This window comes from Dermochelys coriacea, chromosome 2 (assembly GCF_009764565.3).
Source record: "Dermochelys coriacea isolate rDerCor1 chromosome 2, rDerCor1.pri.v4, whole genome shotgun sequence".
NCBI classification, from domain to species: Eukaryota; Metazoa; Chordata; order Testudines; family Dermochelyidae; genus Dermochelys; species Dermochelys coriacea.
In genome coordinates this window covers 77,912,145-77,927,959 of record NC_050069.1, presented here as the reverse complement: position 1 = coordinate 77,927,959, position 15,815 = coordinate 77,912,145, and the positions used below count along the sequence as shown (strand labels likewise).

Below are 15,815 nucleotides of genomic sequence, written 5' to 3'. Positions count from 1 at the left end.
ACAAAGGCTATGATTTTTTTCATGGAGGTCATGGAATCCATGACTTCCAGTGACCTCCATGAACTCAGCCCTGTTGGCCAGGAGCTGCAGGGTCCTGGGGTGGTGCCCCCCCGGAGCTCCCTGCCACCACAAGCAGTGTGACCACTTTGGGAAATGGGGCTCCCGGGCAGCTCCTGGTCACTGCTGACAGTGGGGGGGCCCCCCTGGAGCTCCTGGCTGCCGCAGGAGACCCGGGAGCCACCGCAGGAGTACCCCAAAGCTCTGAGCCACTAAGGGCAGCCGGGCCCCTGGAGTTCCAAGCCACCTTCAAAGCTCCTGGCTGCTGTGGGCGGAGTGGGATACCCTGGAGCTCCAAGCCCCCACAGGCGGTGGGGGCCCCCAGAGCTCAGAAGGACCCCCTGCAACTGCCCAACCTCTGCAAGTGGTGTGGAGACCCCACAGCTGGGCTCCCCATTTTGTCAGGGATATTTTTAGTAAAAAAGTCATGGACAGGTCACAGGTTTCTGTGAATTTTTCTTTATTGCCCGTGACCTGTCCATGACTTTTACTAAAAATATCCCTGACAAAATCTTAGCCTTAGTTATAACAGCATGTGATGTTATAAATTAGCAAACTAAGTAAGAGCCACCTCATTTCTTTGCAACAATAATTAACTAAGACAGAATAACTCTTACAAAGTTTTGAGAATAAATCAAAAAACAGAAAACTTCAATAGGATAAAGGAACTTTTACTTAATATCAATATTAGTATTAAGTTTATAAAATGAGCAATATTACTATTCACATAAAATAACTGAGAAAAGATAAGAGGGAAGTATTTTCATTTGAAATACTAGAACAGTCTGACAATGTTTAATTCCATGTGACCAAACAAGGAAAAAAAACATTTTTGTGTAATCAGAACTCTATCTGTTCACTCTACACTTAGTTTAAGAAATTATTTCTGGTCATTCCGTAGGGTCAATTAGCAGCAAGAATAGAAATATGGATAATAGACGACAAATCATACACCATCACCAACGATTTTTATTTTTGGAAAAAAATGAGGAACACACATCTATGCCAAAGAAAGTGCTGAACAGCTACAGCAGGATGGTAAGGAAAGGTGGATGAAGCACATGAAAAAGGAATAGATAAAGGGCAATTTGGCAAACCCGCATCAATCACAAAAAAAAAAATACCTGAATAAAACGTGGATGTGTTCAGTTCCATCAGTGTGTCTTTCCAATTATTGTACCAAGGAACACTAGCTTTAACTGAGCGATCTGATAGAGAAAACATGGTATTATTAAGCTAACCAGTGTCAGGTGCATATATACTATCTGCTCTTAGGTTTTGGTAATGTGTAAGAGCAAAGTACTGTACCACATCCGCCATCAGGGTCTGAAACAATTTGTCTCCTGAGAACTAAGTATTTCATACTACAAGTTAGACATTTCACTATATGCTATCAGAGATCTTAGTTTCTTGTGCGCCCCAAACTCCCATTGATTTCAATGGACATTGGGGTTTGCACGTGAAGAAGCAGAACCATACATTAAAAAGGATTAAACATTTCTATTTGTCACAGTTTTTCCAGTGAGAGGAGACTATAACCTTAACCAGCTAATCCTTTGCCAAATTTCTCAGATTACAGCGACGACAGCTATAACAGAATAGGGATGAAGTAAGAGTAATGAACAGAACTAGTTATGGCCCTCTTACAAGTAAGCGAAATTGTATAATGCATCACAGTTCTCTACGATAAAGTTTCTAAAATTTTTAAGCTGTACTGCAGTTGCTGGTCATTTCCTTGTTTTTTTGCTATTAATAAAAAGATTTTAAAAACACCACAATTGAAATTTCAGACTGATACCTTGTAGTAAACTGATAAAGAACAGTGACTTAATTAAGAAAAGAGGCTAAAGTACTTTACAGTTATCACACCAAAAATAGGTATTATGGCCAGGAGAGGCAGCTTCACAGGCTCTCACAGGTTTGCAATTAAACTCACAGCAATATTAAAAAAAATTCATGTTACTTGTTGAGGGAGAAGGCTGTGGAACACCACTTTGAGACTTTTCTTAACAGCTTTCAGCACAGAGACCAGGGAGTCTGCCATGCCCTAACACAATACAACATTTACATTGGCCAGCAAGAGCAGATATATCCTGGCAGTATCTTGCTAATTCCCCAGAATGTCCTAAAACAGAAGGGTACGAAAGCACAAAAAAAACCACACTAATAAATTCAGTTTAAAGATAGCATTCTAGAGGAGGCAGATTCACGCATCCAGAATCCCTATATATTATTGTCAGGAAGCCCCCCGTTTTTTTTTTTTTTTAATTAGTTCTGAAACAGGTATTCAAAATAGATAACTGGACCCAGGTCACTATTCATAGCACTACAGGAAAAACAGATATTCCAATGTTGCATTCAAATATACTCAAACTGAAAAAATTGCAATGTTTGGAAGAAGATTATGGGAGACTCTCTCATGAATAATGCATATGGTACATGCAAGATAGAAATTCCATATGCATCTAAATGGATTCTCCATATTTCTGAAGATTTTCACTATGTAAGGAAGACTTAACCAACATCTTTTATAGGCAGCTAGAGACATGGAAACTGTAAAAGTGGCTCTACAAGCTAATTGTTTCTGCAAGAAACTACCCCTGAACACTGAAATTTAAGAAATTAATCACCAACATTTCATACGTTACAGGGTTTAGTTCTTTAAAACTGAAAGACGCCCTACAATATTAGGTTTCAGAGTAGCAGCCATGTTAGTCTGTATTCGCAAAAAGAAAAGGAGTACCTGTGGCACCTTAGAGACTAAGTGAAGTGAGCTGTAGCTCGCGAAAGCTTATGCTCAAATACATTTGTTAGTCTCTAACAACTTTCATTTAAAACTGTTTCTAACCATCAAAGCTGCAGCAAAGAATTTACATATGTCAATCTTAAAGGCTCAAAACCAAGAAGGCAAGCAAATCTTCCCTCCACTTCCCAAAGTTTATTTTTAAAATCATGATTTTAAGAGCTTGGGGTTGGTCATACTGGAAGTTGTCAATATAATGATGATGGGGGGGGGGGGAGGAACACACCAAACAACAAGTTAGGTACAGCTTCAAAATATGATGGTACTATTGTGGCAGTGTTAGACTTGTTTTCACAGATTTACATGCCCCAGGTCAAGTACACTATATGCTTACATTTACACTCAGTAAAAAAAATAATTTTCTCTAATACAACAGTGCATAATGCCTCAAATATTTTATTTCAGAATGAAGTTGGCAGCTTTATAAACTTGAAAAATGGCAATAAAATCTGTTGGAAGAATATTTGCCCAAAATAATTGGAGGATTTTTTTATATAGATAAAACTTTTTCTTGTCACAATTAACAACTCACAACGGATTTAATATTAAATCTGATCAACAAGTGTTTTTAGCATTACATTAACATTTGGGATCACGTTACATATGATGAAACAAGTTATTGAGTAAAAATTCTAATGTGTACTACCGAAGTAGTATAAATAAGCATCACAATATTAATAATTTAGCAGTAGTACTCAATCTTCAAGGAAACCGTATTAAGTAAAAATAAGCTACCACCTGCAAATGTTTTGAAAATGTAGAAAACTCCAATTTAAGATACTGTGGAAAAAAAATATAAAAAAAAAATACACAGAATAAATTGTTACATACCACTAATGTTGAGATCATAATCTCCTGCAGTAATCACATTAGCTACTAATCCTTCAGCCGGTTGACTGACAGATACAACATCATTTAGAAGCTTCCGAATGCCTCCTGGCTGAGGTGAGTGGGTAATAATGTTGTTGACAGCAATTTTCAAGTTTTTAATTACGTGAAGCTGGTTGTTAGGATCTCTCATATGAACTAAAAAAAAAAAAAAACAATTTTGTTAAATTGAGTATTTTATTGAAGCACCTGTATTTTAGTTCTGGATGTATCAACATTTCTTTGACAAAAAAGATATTTAACATTTAAAGAGAATGTACATAACTAAAAAGATTGTTGTTGGGTTAAATTACAATTTTCTCCATGCCACCCTAGTTTCATGCTGGAATAAGGTGGTCTTTAATACCAAAGCATTAAATGCAAATATATAGGCTAGGGCCCCAATCCTTAAATGGACTTAGGCCTGTGTCTAACTCTTTAGTTGGCTAAGTCCACCATTTAGGCACCATTGACATCTTCAAAGCCACAATTCAGCTACTATCTAAATCCATAGATGCTTAAGCCCCCACCAGTCTGATACCAGCACTTATACCACTCCACAGTTAACAAGCCAAAGGTCTGGTGGCTCCAAAGTGGGATTCTCAAACTAAACAGAGAAACAGCCACCTCACTAGAGGACCCAATCTCAAAAGTGTGCTGTAAATATGCCTAACACTGTTGCCTGCCAGTCCCCACCTCAGGAAGCCCAGATGCAGGCCATCAATAGATGGAAGAGCAGCAGAGCATTTGCACAAAAGACATAGGAGGGGACAGAAAAATGTAGGGCAAACACAAGAGTGGAATCCAGCATGAGTAGGAGATAGACGTATGGTTTCAGCTGCAAGGGCATGGAATACTGGATCAGTTGACCTGGCCTTGGTATCTAACTCTAAGAGAGGATTCACAGTTGAGGATCCCAAGTGGAAGGAGTCGCCTATATGGGCCCTTCAGCCAGGTGCACCAATTCAGCCGCTCCTCAGCATTGCTCCTGGCAGCTCAAGAAGCTCCCCATTCAACTTTCCATCTTCTGAAAATCCCTTCATCAGGCACTGAGCTCTCTCCCCAGGCATTATATGGAAAAGGTAGGCACCTAGCTTGAGGCTAAAAATTCCACTGAGGAGCAGACCATCCAGGGGTTAGGTGTTGTAATGATGAGCAGAGCAACAGCGAAGTACATTTAAGGACCTGGATTCAGCTACCTCGATTCACTTTACTCCCATAACTCAAAGAAAACATTGGGCATGTGCATGTCAGTTGTAACGAGTGAGCACAATAATCCAAGTTACAAAAGAATCCTCAATAAAAGCCAACCAAAAAAAAGACTCCCAGACACTTGTTATGGAGCTCTCAGAATTATTTCAGTGGAAGCTCTAATAGCAAGCCATCAAAGGTGACTATCCAGAGATTTGTTTCACAAAACTAATATTTTCACAAACCAGAACAAAATAATTCAGAGATAAGACTATCACACTTGGGTTGTTATGCTTACAAACTCACAGCCTCTAATTACCATCTCCTGTTACATACCAGACATTCTGCAACACCTTGACAATAGGATAGACAATTAGCTTAGCTTCAATGGCTGAAAATTAACTATGATAAAAGTAATGTTAATTTTGAATGTCTTTATGAACTAATTAGATGTTATTTAACCAAAGCCCAGAAACTTGGCTGTATTAGCTGGATTTTAAAAAGAGACAAGCATAGCGAACTGCAAGAAGTTCCACTAAATGGTGACTTAAATATTAAGATGACAAACTGCCAGTGTCAAAAATAATACCAATCATTTCATAATCATGAAGTTTGATAAAGTCAGGATTTTTCTCAAATGATTCTTGACAAGAATAGATTTCTTGTAAATGCTGCGACAAACCATGGCATATTCGTCAGCTTCCCATTAGTAAAAACCATTATTTAACCAAAATTAAATGTTGACTATCAAAATTGCAACAGTAAAAATACATTAACATTAGATGTTTTACGTTGCTCCTTTTTAAAATATATATTCTGTTCAATATCCAGTTTTAATTCCAACTTCCTATGCAGTTTTAACAAATGCATGGGCTATGGTTCTGAATCTAACAATTTTAGTTCTCAAATTGCACAAAACCTGCTTCATAACTAAAATAAACCAAGACATTTTAAAAATCACTGAAATTGTGTTCCCCGGAAAGGTTTTGCATAGATGCAAAAAAGTAGTTTTCAGATTTTTTTAAATTTCCAAGAATCAAACATGGTTAAAAGCAAGATTTGTAAACAGGCAGTCAAAAACAATGTTTAAGTATCTTAATTAAAATCTTTCTGTGGGAGAGTCTACTGTTGTAACTAGATTTCTTAAACAATTAAGGGAATCTAGGGTGTTATGTGCTGCCTTAATCCCTAAGAGAACAAGAAAAATTTCAAGAGCTCCAGGAAATTTTGGTCATGGAATGACTTAATAGGTCAGTTGACACCTGCAGAGAAATCAAAGGGGCTATATGTCAAAGAAAATTAGAGGTTTTAGAGTAGCAGCTGTATTAGTCTATATCTGCAAAAAGAAAAAAAAAAAAAAAGAGTACTTGTGGCACCATAGAGATTAAAACATTTATTTGAGCATAAGCTTTTGTGAGCTACAGCTCACTTCATCGGATGCATGCTTATGCAAAAATAAATGTGTTAGTCTCTAAGGTGCCACAAGTACTCCTTTTCTTTTTTTTCTTTTTTTTTTTTTTTTTTTTTTTAGAAAATAAGAGTTACTGATTAGCCAGCCATTCCATGTTAAACTGACATACTACAAACAAGAGAATAGTTCATCAAAAAAGGTGTTAAAACATTAAGAGTATATGTTCACTAGATAACTATCCCAGACTCACAAACCTACTATTTAAAGAAAAAAATGGGTAGAAGAGAAAGAAAATTGTAGATAAGTTTTAAGTGTCCACATGAAAAAGTTACATTTTAAGCAATGTGGTTTATGCAAGCAGAATTTTATGCTACCAGCACAAGGTAGGTTTATGCTATCTTTTCCCTGTGTGACTACTTGAGAGTAAAGAATCTCTTCCTATTAAAGCTAACCCCCCTCACTTTAGGACAGCCAGAAGAGGGAAAAAAAAAAAAAAAAGTTACTAGATGTGAACTAAAGAGTTCATGACCAAGAAGAATGGTTCTTGAATTCTTGTCTATTTTTAACACTCAAATCCATCAAGACCTCAGAATGGAGAGGAGAGGCACTATACTTTAATATGCAATCACTGTAGGACCATCTCAAGAAAGTGAACTTGAATGAAGGTAATTGCCATAAATCCTAAATTTACCAGTTTAAATTACAAGAGCTAGAATATAGCTGTTACAATTCCCTCCCATCACCCCAAAGGCATTACCATATGCAGGACTTCAAAAAACCTGCTGATGTGAAGAAAACACAGGGTTACTTGTGTGATTTTTAAAAGTAAACAATTTTTCATGATTTTTCAGAATGCCTCAACACAATCATCTTTAGTTGTCAAGTAGGAGAGAGACAAGGACACATTCACCAGCACTCTGTACTCTACATTAGACCCAGCACTGGCTTGGAAGCCAATTTAAAGTTCGGCTCCTCAGTCCCTTCCATTAAACCTTAAATGGGCTGAGGCTTGGTAATCTCAGAGACCAGCTCTCTGAACCCTACTCTGGAGATACAATCAACAGGAATGGGCTGATTGAACCTAGGGTATGCTTCATAGGAACCAAGTGCAGCGCTTTGTCCATGGACTTATTGGGGAACTCGCTCCCTAATGCCAAGTCTTGGTATCTTAAGGACACATTACACGGGAATACAGGAACTGCCACATAGGATCAGATCTGTGGTCCATTTAGCCCACTTCCCTGTCTCCAACAGCAGTCAGCATCAGATGCTTCAGAAGACAATGCAAGGAAATTGGCAATAAGCAATATGATGGAGTAAGCTTCCCCCATGAAGGCCTTGCCCTAATCATTAAAGATTGGTTTAAACCTTGAAACATAAGGTTTTCTATTCCTTCCCAAGTGAACGGACTGCTCCTGCACCACTTGGAGTCTGATCCCTCAAGTTGAATGTCGATAATGGAAGACAGCTATTCTTCCTTTGTGGGCATTCTTTGAACAAGAAATTCTATGTTCAGAGTACAGCAAGACACTACAATGTAAGTGCTTTAGAAATGTTACAATTCATTATATTTTCCACAATTAGCGAAGTTAATTTGGAGGAGAGGGAGCAAGCACATGGGAGAAATGGGTATAGAGTTAACGAGTCTTCCTCTTTTACTTGGCTCAACTCCGTTCACCCCAGAACCAAAGCGTCTCCTTCTTTAAGGAGAACTTGGCAAAATTCCCAGGAGTTGGAGAATATATACCATGGCTGCACTTTAAAAGTTTCTTCAGTTTTTAAATGCAGTGTAGTTGTAGCCATGTCTGTCCCAGGATATTAGAGGGGCAAGATAGGTGAGGCAATATCTTTTCTTGGACCAACTTCTGTTGATCAGAGAGACAAGCTTTCAAGCAATATAGAACTCTTCTTCAGGTCTGTGACGCTGGGACTACCTTTCCCAGACTTGAAGAAGAGCTCTCTATGGCTCAAAAGCTTGCCTCTCTCACCAACAGAAGTTGGTCCAAGAAAAAGATCTCACCCACCTTGTCTCTCCTCTGTTTTTTAAAGATATTATTAGTGCCAGCAAAGCAATAGAATCTTTCAAAATGGAAGAAACTATGTAATACTGGTCCCTTAGAACCTACAGTGCCATTTATTTAAACGGCACACCTTCATTTGCTTTAAAAAAAAAAAAAACTAGTCAGTCAGTGTTGATCATTACCAAAACACACAGAAACATTATCAAAACACATTTTGTAGCTGTTATCCATATGTCTTATAAGGTTCTTGAACAACAAGCCTGAAAGCAACAAATCTAAAGCTATGGCATGTTTTCAGTTTCTTGTCTCAGAAAGATTTAAAAACACACCACACTAACATTTTGTAATAATTAGAAAATGTAATGAAAGTGATTTTTTTTAAAAAAGGTAAGACTGATTTTGTTGCCCCAATTATCACATCCCTTCATGTAAAACTCACTTGTTTCCATGTTTCTAATGTCCACGGGATCAAACCCTAAATTAGGATTTTTAAGGACGTTGTCCATGATTCTGAGCATTTGTAAAAATGCTTTGAACCCATACTTAAGATTTTCTAACATCACAATTCTGGCTATTTCTCAGAGCCTATTTTCTTTCATAGGCCTGTTGTTATAGGTTATGTTAATCAAACAAAAATCCATACTACAAATTTACCATATATGAAAAAAGTGACTATATATGTTGTAAAAATTTCACATCAGAGTAGTTCATCCTTGGCAGCTGGTTAACTGGGGTGCAACAGTCCAGAATAAAAACAGTACAAGACAAAGTAAAACTAACTGAGTAGTATTTAAATCTGTCATTTCTTTGAATAAAAGTTATTTGTAATGCAGTAGCACCTCAAGAATCTCATACAGTGATTGGCCCTCAGTGTGAAAGAGCTTTATACACATACAAAGAGACAGCTCTTGTGCCAAAATACCAGAAATTCAAAATAATGGAACTGAGAGACTTATGATTTCCTTTTAGATTTCCCTCTCTAATTTGGCAGTTTAGTACTATCAAACATAAGACTTATTCTGCATAATTTTATCTTACAAATAAAGCCATACTTCTATGAAAGATATTATTTGTATTCTAGTAGTACCTAGAGGTCCGAGCCATGGATCAGGGTCCCATTGTGCTAGGCACAGTACAAATAGATAACATGATGAGAGTAGACTCTTTGGAGCAGGTAGCTATCCAAGATGTCACTGTTCTAGGTGACTTTCTGATCATCAGGCAATAATCAGAGGTCAATTAAATAAAAATAAAGGGTGAATTAAAACTTCTGCTCAGAATGTAGCAGTAGTCAACAACCCACAAACTGAGATGTACATGGCATGAAATATCTAATAACTTTCATATTAATTCCTGAAATACTATATTCAGCTCTGGTTACTCTTGCTCAAAAAAAAAAAAATATATATATATATATATGCGCGTGTGTGTGTATTTTATATACACACACACACACACACACACAGCGCCAGCAGAAATCAGGGGTTCAGAGACAGGCACCAGCAACAATCAGAGGCATGAAAAAGTTCCCAGACGAAGAGTGAAGAAACTGCAACTACTCAGTTAGGAAACAATTATGAGAGGACATAAAAAAAGTATACAAAATATTGAAATACCACCAAAAATAATCTGAAGATTCCTATAGTTACTTACTCTTTTCCATAATAAAATAGGATATTTGATGAAATTCAAATGTGACAAATTTAAACTTGATTAAAGAAAACCATTTTTTAAAGACAATGAATAATTAACTTGTGCTCATCAGTTCCACAAATCATCACTGAAACCAATAGCTTTGCAAGATTCAAAAGAGAAACAGACATTTACATAAACAAGAGTATAAATTACACAGGATACAAAAAATTAAGGGATTAATTCTTCCTGCCTCCGACAAGTGCTAATCTGATGGACACTAGGAAGAAACTTCCCCTACAGCAAAATTATTCTCTAGTTTTCCACTAGAAGTTCTCCTGCAACTTTATCTTAAGCACCTAGTACTGGCTCATGTCAGAAACAGAATATGACACTAGAAGAACCACTGATCTGGTCCAATATGGCAATTCATATCTTCCCATTATATAAGGGCTTGTCCACAGGGGAAAGCTATTGCAAAATAAGCTATAGTGTGAATCCATAGCACAACAGCTATTCCACATTAACTCCCCATGTTGACACTCTTATTCCACTGTGCAGTTTTAAACTAATTCAGAATAAGAATGTTCACAGTTGCTACTGAGGAATAGCTGTTGCGTGCTATTTCCCCATCTAGACAAGCCCTTGCAAAGTAGGAATACACTTTTTCAGTAAATAAATTAATCTTAAAAAGAATCGCACTAAAAATTGGCTGCTTAATTTAACTGCCAGTAGGTGCATCTATACTGCAGCTGGGAACAAGCCTCTCAGCATGAGCAGACAGGCTCATGCTGGGGTGCTAAAACTAGCAGTGTGGACATTAAAGCAATGGCTCAGGATAGCCACCTGAGCTAGGACCAAGAGGATAGCATAGATACAGGTGGCATAGCAATGCCATAGCATAGACCAAACTCTCCATTTGGCCACAGTTAAGTACCCGATATCTCATTTTCTGCTGTCTGCTTTGCAGCAGCCTCTTGCTCTCCAGCTTTCCCCAGAAGAGAGTTAACTATAGTGTGTACTCCCTGTATTTTCCATGCAACTAAAGCAGGAGTCAAACTTGCAGCCAGAGTATTCTGTCTGCTGAATTAGGATACGGCAGCCGAAGCCCAGAGAGCCAAGCCACTAGAAGTGGCTACAAGCTCTTCACTTCCCTGACACACATGGGACATTTGGAACAAGGCAGCCAGAATAATGGAGACAAGGTGCCTAGAGAAAACAGTAGGGAAAAATACATCCTCAAAAGTCATCAAATAAGTCTTCAACTATGAGCTATAGTTGTATGAGTTTGGACGGAGGATTGAAGATATTTCACTGGATAAAAATAAAACAACATGTGCCATGGAGTAAATAGGGCTGTTTATAAGGGCATCAACAAAAGTAGCAGGTAGTGACTGAAGTCACTAAAACAGCATCTTTACATCTCTGCCTACAGAATAAGTTAATAGCTGTAATTTAGAAAACATGGAACATTTACAACTGGTACAAAAGGGGACCAAATCACATCAAACCAGCACTGTTTCCTTCCTTGACTGGCCTACTGGATGAGGGAAGCAGTAGATGCGATACATCTTCATTTTAGTAAGCCTTTTGACACAGACCTACGTGACATTCTCATAAGCAAACTAGGGAAATGTGATTTACATTAAAGTGGATGTATAACTGGTTGAAAGACTCTACTCCAAACAGTAGCTATCAATGATTCGCTGTTAAACTTGGAGGATGTATCTAGTGGGGTCTTAGTCTGTCCTGGGTCCACTATTATTCAACAATTTCATCAATGACTTGGATAATGTAATGGAGAGTATGCTTATAAAATCTGCAGATGATACCAAGTTGGGAGAAGTTGCAAGCACTTAAGGAGGACAGGATTAGAATTCAAAATAACTGACAAATTGGAGAATTGGTCTAAAATCAACAAGATGAAATTCAATAAAGTACAAAGTAATACACTGAAGAAGAAAAAAAAAATCAAAGAGATACAAAATGGAGAATAGTTGGCGAGGCAAAAAAGTACCATTGGAAAAGAGCTGGGGTTCTAGGGCATTACAAGTTGACTATAAAACAATGTGATGCTACTCACAAAAAGGCTAATATCCTGGGATGTATTAATAGGATGCAGAAGAGTTAAGAAATTAAATCTTTCTGACTGTGACAAGCGTAAATGGATAGACATTGGGAAGAAACTTCCCCTATAGCAAAGATTTTCCCTAGCTGTCCATTAGAAATTTTCCCACAACTTTCCTGTCATATGTAAAACACAGGAGGTAACTGTCCCACACAGTCCTGTGTCTGGTTTGTGCACAACACTTTTAGAAAGATGCAGACAAACTGGAGAGAGTCCAAAAGACAGCAACGAAAAATGATAAAAGGTTTAGAAAACCTGACTACGAGGAAAGGTTAAAAAACTGGGCATGCTTAGTCTAGAGAAAAGAAGACTAAGGGAAAACCTGATAATCTTCAACTATGGCTCCATCTGCATTTGGAGCTGGGAGTGTGATTCTGAGCTTGACTACATATACTCATGCTAGCTTTCATCAAGCTATTGTGCTAAAAACCTGTAGTGTAGCCACTGTAGAATGGGCAGTGGCATGCAGCAACATGGGTTAGTCACCCTGAGTACAAATCCATCTGGACCTTTGCATACAATTTCAGGACAGCTAGCACTCCTTGCTGCTCGCCACTGCCACTTTGGCTACACTACTATTTTTAGCAAGATAGCTCAATAAGAGAAAGCATGAGCATGTCTACCCGAGCTAAGAATGACAGCCCCCAGCGTAGATGTAGCCTATGTTAAGGGCTATTATAAAGAGGACAATGATCAGTTCTCCGTGTCCACTGAAGATAGGACAAGTAGTATCAGCCTAATCTGCAGCAAGGGAGAATTAGAAAATTCTTCCCTCTATCTAACCTAACCATGAGGACATTTAAATACTGGAATAGGGTTCCAAGGGAGGTTGTGGAATACCCATTTTAGAGATTTTAAAAACAGGTGAGATAAACCCCTGCCAGGAATGGTCTAGGTTTACTTGGGCCTGCCTCAGCCTGGGGAAGCTAGACTAGATGATCTCTTGAGGTCCGTTCCAGTCCTACATTTCTAGGATTCACATGCAACCCCGCTGATTGCTTATAAAGGGATAGAGGTTGATCCTTAACAGCACATATTTCTTTTGGCTTTCTTACACAACAATCCAAGTATTCAATTAAACCTGGAAAGTTGGCATGATTTTTAGTTTAACGAAAGGTTGACAAGCATTGTATCTATAATAAAAATGTTAACACATTTGGATCTACAGTTTGGTCTTAAAGTATAGAGCAAGTAGTACTAGAAATTACGTGATATGTATCAGACAGTTTTGTCATTATGTGTCCTTTAAAAAGAGAAGTTAATAAAGTTACATCCAATAAATAAGCAGAATAATAGACCAGGATGGGATACACAGAATAGGATGTCTCATACCCGAGAGCAAATAAGGTACAGCATGATCATTTAGTTTAGAAAGATTAAATGTAAGTTTATCTCATATGAGTTTGACTTCCACATTTGCCTATTGACAACTGTGAGAAATTCAAAGGATAGCAGTGGGTTGGAGGAGGCGTACATTTGCTGCTACTCTCCTTAATAAAGGGTTCACTTTTAATCTACTGCTATTACAACACCTAAAATGGCTACAACTAAAGGACAGTAGAAGAAAAAAAATGTTGTACATTGTGTTTACTATGCACATTTTGTCTGTCATCTTCCAGTCAACCAGATTCCTCTGTAGTTTGAGATTTTTTCCATATTGCAACAAAAAGAGGGAGGAAATATTTTTGAAAGCAGAAAAATATGGTTGCCATCAAAGATTGGCAGGTGAATTCAGGGCATATGTAGTGCATGGAACTACCTTTAACATTTTAAATTGATTAGATTTCAAGTTGGCAGAATCCACTGAAACGCTTTATAAAGTAACTCAGATTCAATTCAGAAAGTATTTTGAGGAACTTGACTTGCTTGAACTTCTGTAATTTTTTCCACCATAAGAAACTGGCATAAAACTCAGTTCAGTTGATGCTGCTTAGAAAACAAAACAATATTAAATGCTGCAGAACTACCTGCAATTCTCCTCATGAGCAAAATTTTAAAAAAGACATTCAATTTAAAGTCACTGGTCCTTTAAAACAGGCCTTGCCAGAAGTTTGCGGACATGTACTGCAGTAAGTGGGATGTCAAACGTGCGGGGGGGGGGGAAACCTGACCAAGCGAGATTTTGCAACACTGGCATTTAAAACAAAAAACTTCACGGGTTAATACTCCTCCGCCCGGAAAAGAGTGTATACCGCTATGCCCCCGGAGCAGCCCAACATCCAGGAGCTCTCCTCCCCGCATTCCCCGGGTCAGACAAGACCTGACTGGGAATCGTCCCTCAAAAGTGAGTCTCCCTTCCCCCGGCGTGACACGGCAGCGGGGCTCGGGGACACCTGCCCCGATCTACATCTGTTCCCCGGCAGCCGCTCCGGCCAAGGGGTGGGAAGGGCTCGCATCTCCTTCCCCCGACCCCAGCGCACGGCGGGGTGGCGAGCACGGCAAGTACCATTCAGCCCGGCCCTCAGCAGCAGGCCGGCGTAGGGGCAGGTCACCCGCAATACCCTCCCAGCCCTAGGGTGGCTGGGTGGGTGCAAGTGACAGCTCCCTGCCCCGCCCCGGCGGCTGCCATGTAAACAAGCCCCGTCCCACCCGCTGCCGGCACAGACCTTCCGAGGTGAGGCGGCAGAAGGGCTTCACCAGCTCGGAGAAGCCCAGGTTGTTCTTGCGAGTGAGTCTCTCCGCTTCCTCGCTGCACAGCGCGGCCACCAAGGGCACGAACGAGTCCTGGATGAACTCCTGCACCGACTGCACGCACTGGGCCATCGCCCCGCCGCAGGCCCCGCTCCGCCGCCGCTCTCTCGCTCTCTCTCCCGCCCGGCCGGCCGCCGCCGCCGCCGCAACCTCCTCCCTCAGCCCCGAACCGCTCAGGTGTTCCGGCCGGGGCAGGGCCCCAAGCGCCACCAAATCTACCCCCGCCGGCTCCTCAGCGCTCGCCCGCAGCCGCCATATTAAGCCTGAACCGAGACTACAGCCCGATCCCGGCAGCCTCCGCGGCCGCTCACGTGATGGGGTGGCAGGTAGGGGCGGGGCCGTCAGCTGAGCGGAACGCCGGGGTCGGAAGTGGGACGGTGGCGGCCTCGCGCGCAAAGCGGGAAGTGTCGCTGCGGTGGGGCCACGCGTCACAGTCAGACGGCCGCGCGCGTTCGTTCGTTCTCGGGGTACCAACATAGGCGTGGCTGAGTGCTCGTGCGCGCGCTCCTCGGTCACCCCGGCAGGGAGCTTCCCCGTCTCCCTTCTACCCCGGAGGGCGCGTTACCTCCTTATACAGCGCCCGGCCCCGGGTGCCCCGTGTCCAGCCCCAACCCTGCCGGGGGGGCAGCGGGCCCACCCAAATGCACAGCTCCAATCTTCCAGTGGGTGCCGTGCCCCGCTAAATGCACAGCTCCTAACGTGCCAGGGCACCGTGCCCAGCCACATGTGCAGACCCCAACCTGCTGGGGGGCATCACGTTCACCCAAAAGCACAGCCCTCAACCACCCAGGGGACTGACCCCAGCTAACAGGGTTCAGGCAAACAGCCAGTTGTGTTCAGTTCCTGTGCCAAGGAATATAATTCTCGAGACGCATACAACCCCAACATGATTCATGCCGTGCCAAGTGTCACACAAAACCCAGGGGATAGCGCACCGAGAGCAAACCAGGAAATCCCACAGAGTATGTGGCTTTAAGAGGACACCACACTGAACCAAACAGAACATCACAGAGA

General features: G+C 40.6%; 1 protein-coding gene across 1 annotated transcript in view; it reads right to left on the bottom strand.

Moving 5' to 3' along the window:
- The window catches only part of TRAPPC8 (trafficking protein particle complex subunit 8), a 115,445-nt gene extending 100,344 nt beyond the window's left edge, over positions 1–15,101 (bottom strand). The window contains 2 exon segments of the mRNA XM_038389431.2: positions 3,692–3,886; positions 14,717–15,101. Of these exon segments, the coding sequence (XP_038245359.1) occupies positions 3,692–3,886; positions 14,717–14,873 (352 nt within the window). The 5' untranslated portion in view covers positions 14,874–15,101.
- Between the last annotated feature and the right edge of the window lie 714 nt (positions 15,102–15,815).